This window comes from Diaphorina citri, unplaced genomic scaffold (genome assembly GCF_000475195.1).
Source record: "Diaphorina citri unplaced genomic scaffold, Diaci psyllid genome assembly version 1.1 scaffold936, whole genome shotgun sequence".
Lineage (NCBI taxonomy): Eukaryota > Metazoa > Arthropoda > Insecta > Hemiptera > Psyllidae > Diaphorina > Diaphorina citri.
In genome coordinates, this window is record NW_007378367.1 from 73423 (window position 1) to 77267 (window position 3845).

Sequence of the window (3845 nt, forward strand, 5' to 3'; positions counted from 1 at the left end):
TATGATCCGTTATATTCTGCCAGGGTGTTTATTTTGCGTTCGCCGCTGTCTCAGCATATTTCTTCTTTTCTTTTTCTTACCTTTCTTGCTGTCTCTCTATTTAACCGGTTATCGCCTGTGTGTTTGTTTTGAGTGTTTGTGTGTGTTTGGGAAGCGTTTGTTCTTTTGAATGTGTGTGGATGTGGCTTGCTGAGATGGGGTATTCGTTGACACCCGAATTCATGCTATCGCATACCTGTTTGTGAAACATTACCTACATTCTTTCTATGAGTAAGAATACCTTCGAGATGACATGAGCATGATTACTTGGCCGATTGCCTTACTATGTGGTGGTGAATGTAAATTTTGTTCATTTTTTGGTAGTGGTTACACACCGTGTGATTGAGTTATTTGTTTATTTTTTTTTTCTCTCTATTTGTCTTTATTCTTTTATAGGGGGACATCAGTTCGTGATGTAGTTACTAGTTTTGTTTGTGCAGTTTATTATTATTTTTTTTTTTTTCTTTTTAGTTATTTCTTTGAGGGATCCGGTCCCTTGTTTTACCCCCTCCCTGTATTTTGATTTACCCAGTTGGGAGTCGGAGAGGTAATTTAAACCGAAACCATCCATTCATTTTTGTTAGTGATTATGCATCAATAGTTCGCATTTTTGACTTGGTTTTGTTTCTTTTGTACAGATGGTGATGAAGCTCGTATGGTTGCTTGTAGTGCTGGGTTGCATGTCGTCAGTTCGGCCGGAGATACAGTTGAAGCTTGGGGATGGCCTCCACTTAGAAGAAAACCAGGCCATCGTCTATGAGTCGTCGGTTCCCCTGGTTTATGAATTGAATTGGGAGGACCCCAAGGACCTTCCGGAGGATGTATCGATTGTTCCGGACACAACCAAATGGGCGCAATGTTACAGCAATTCCACAGATCTACACAATAATTGTTTACATAGTACAGGTCAGGGTTGTAGCAATATTATTGATACCTTATGTCAATCTAAGGTAATGACCGTCGCAGACCTGCAAGCAGGTGTTAGTTCAAATCTTGAGTCAGCAACCCAGGACGATAACAGTACGGTGAGTGCCATCATGGCAAAAATTGATTCTCTAGCAGACATTTCCTCTTCCTTAGAATATAGTGTGAAACAAAATATCATAGATATTCTAACTAGGTATAAGGAGAATCTAGACGTCTTTGCGTCAGACTTAGGAGGAAATGCTAGGGTTCCGCCAGTAGTATTGGAAATCAAATCTGACACTCCTGTTAGAATTCCCCCTTACAGAGTGTCGCTCAAGGAGAGACAAGTGCTAAAAGAAATAATCGACGAGTACAAACAACGGGGTTTAGTCGAGGAGTCCACTAGCCCTTACAGCTCACCCTGTATCTTGGTAAGAAAGAAGGTGGATGGTAAGAAAGTAAGTAGAAAAGAATTGACTAAAGATTCGTTCCGCTTATGTATTGATTACCGAGCAGTTAATAAGTCGGTAATCTCGGGTGTTGCCTACCCTATGCAGCATTGTGACGATATTATGGCTCAATTGCAATTCCACCTGCACTCTCAGGAAAATCTTTTCCGACTACCGAAAAGCTATAAATATTCAACTAGACAACTTGGAGCCGCACCTGGATACGTTCAAATCAAAACAACGACGGTTCAGTGTGATGGGCTGGATTTTAAATCATTGTTGTGGTGTAGCCACGCAGGACGAGTTCGAGGAGTTGTATAGAGCGGAGGATCAGATGGAAGCTCATATTAACAATATGAAGTCGACTGTGCATGAAGACCATCGAGCCTTGACCCAACTTGTCACCAATGCTGACGAGTTAGCAAAGGACTTTAACGGCATCTTGGGCAGGGCTAAGAGCACTCTGACCAACATGATGTTGGAAGAAGTCAACATTGAGGCTCGCGAGCAGTTGGTGGTGCGGAATATAATTTCCGTATACACCTCGCTGGATCTACTGATCCGCAAGATCCGGAAGAACATTGCGGCGAGTTCGTGTCAAAACAAAAAAATCCCGGCCAACATCATCTCCCCCAACATCTTGCGTGCAGACCTTTCAAACCTTACTTTGCAACTGTCGTCCAAGGAATGGATCCTATCGGTCCCCGTGAGCCGTATAGGGAAGTATTATGGCCTCCCTATTGCGGCCTGTTCAATGTCATCAGGAAAAATTGTAGTGCGGATCAAAGTTCCCATTCAGCGGGCGGGAAGAGCTTGGAAGGGGTTTACTGTCAAGGCCGTTCCGATTGGAGATACTAATTCAACTTGCACCCAAGTTCTCCCCGGTCCGTACATCGTCCTTTCCGAACAGTCGGGCAAAATGAGTTGGCTGTCCGATGTCCGACATTGTCAGCCAGAGTCCACCGGGTTATGTTTTATACCAAGAGGGGTGGAAGTGCTTCGAGTTGCGGCAATGTGTGAAGATCGATGTCAGATGGTATGCAGGCCGGAGAACAACACGTCTATCACTCCTTTGGGAAATAACGTTTTTGCAATCACTCACCCGCCTACCTAGGCCCCAACCGGAACTTTTTAAAGATCGTTCCTTTTTTACTATTAGTTGTATAGGGCAAAAAAGGACTTTTTTTTTTTAAAAAAAGTTTTGGTTGGGGCCCAGGGAATTTTTCTAATTTTTACCAGTAGTAAATTAATGTTCTGTGTTCTTTTCTAAAGCACCTGGTTCAAAAATGGTGTAAAAGTATTGAGGAGAAAAAAATCTGGTGTGAACATCACACGACTTTCTATTACATTTGCGGAATACGTAAGTATTTGAAAAAAAAAATAAATAAAAAAAATTCTGGTGTGAATATCACACGACTTTCTATTACATTTGCAGAATACGTAGGTATTTGAAAAGAAATAGAAAATAAAAAAAAAAAATGTAATAAAAGGGAAATTTGTTGACACAGGGGAGTATCGAACCCGCAACTTCTCAACTGTAAGTCGGCAGTTCTAAAAGTTTCACCATTCGATTCGGCGTGAAAAATCACATGAGATCAACTATTCACTTGCTTATTTGGTAATAGGTATAGGTATAGGTATGTTTTATTTGGTATCAATTTTTTTTTACAAAGAATTTCTTATCCTAAGCTTAATATAAACTTCTAAGATAAGATTTTAACCGTAACGGTTCACAAATAAAAGAGAAATTTGTTGACACAGGGGAGTATCGAACCCGCAACTTCTCAAATGTAAGTCAGAGAGTGCTAAAAGTAGCACCATTCGATTCCGCGTGAAAAATCACATGGGATCAACTATTCACATGCTAAGAGAGTGTGGGGAGATAAGGCACCTTTTCACAATTTTTCCAGACCCAACGTGTTTTATCGAGTTGCTTCCAACAGTCATTTCGCTAGCTTTAACCATACGATCAGGCCATACCAGGTTTCCTGCGCTGACATGTTAAACCATTCTTTAGCCTATTAGTGGGTAGGTCTATAATTGGTTGCACTAACAACGAATTGGGAGTTAAGCACTTTTACAATTTTTTCCAACACTTTGTTTTATATGAGTTCTTGCCTAAACAGCATTTCGGCTACTTTAAAACCATACGATAGGCATACCAGGTTCCTGCGCTGAACATTGTTAAACCATTTTTCGCCTATCAGTGGGTAGGCCTATAATTGGTTTCAGTAACAACGAATTGGGAATCTAAAGCATATTTGGCCATTCTCTGTAGCGCTTTTGTAAACCAGTAAGCCTACAATATAAGATAGTTACACTAAAAAGGTGCGGCTTAGCTTACGCACGATGAAAATCATGACAGACTGAATGCCAACTCTTTCAACGCCCAAGCTATGAAGGGACACAAGCTGTTTAAAGGGACAATAAGCACTTGGCAATGGCTTTACT

General features: G+C 41.0%; 1 protein-coding gene across 1 annotated transcript; it reads left to right on the forward strand.

Annotated features, from left to right (window-relative positions):
• The first annotated feature begins 450 nt into the window (after nucleotides 1–450).
• Nucleotides 451–2508, forward strand: LOC113469044. Its single transcript, XM_026826449.1, has 2 exons — nucleotides 451–913; nucleotides 1539–2508. The coding sequence occupies exons 1-2, from the start codon at nucleotides 678–680 to the stop codon at nucleotides 2506–2508; spliced, it is 1206 nt and encodes a 401-aa protein (XP_026682250.1). The 5' UTR covers nucleotides 451–677.
• The last annotated feature ends 1337 nt before the right edge of the window (nucleotides 2509–3845 follow it).

Coding starts and splice junctions, on each gene's coding strand:
- LOC113469044 (XM_026826449.1), top strand. CDS start 678: ATGGTGATGAAGCTCGTATGGTTGCTTGTAGTGCTGGGTTGCATGTCG. Junction 914..1,538: donor CAATGTTACAGCAATTCCAC/AGATCTACACAA, acceptor TTGCAATTCCAC/CTGCACTCTCAGGAAAATCT.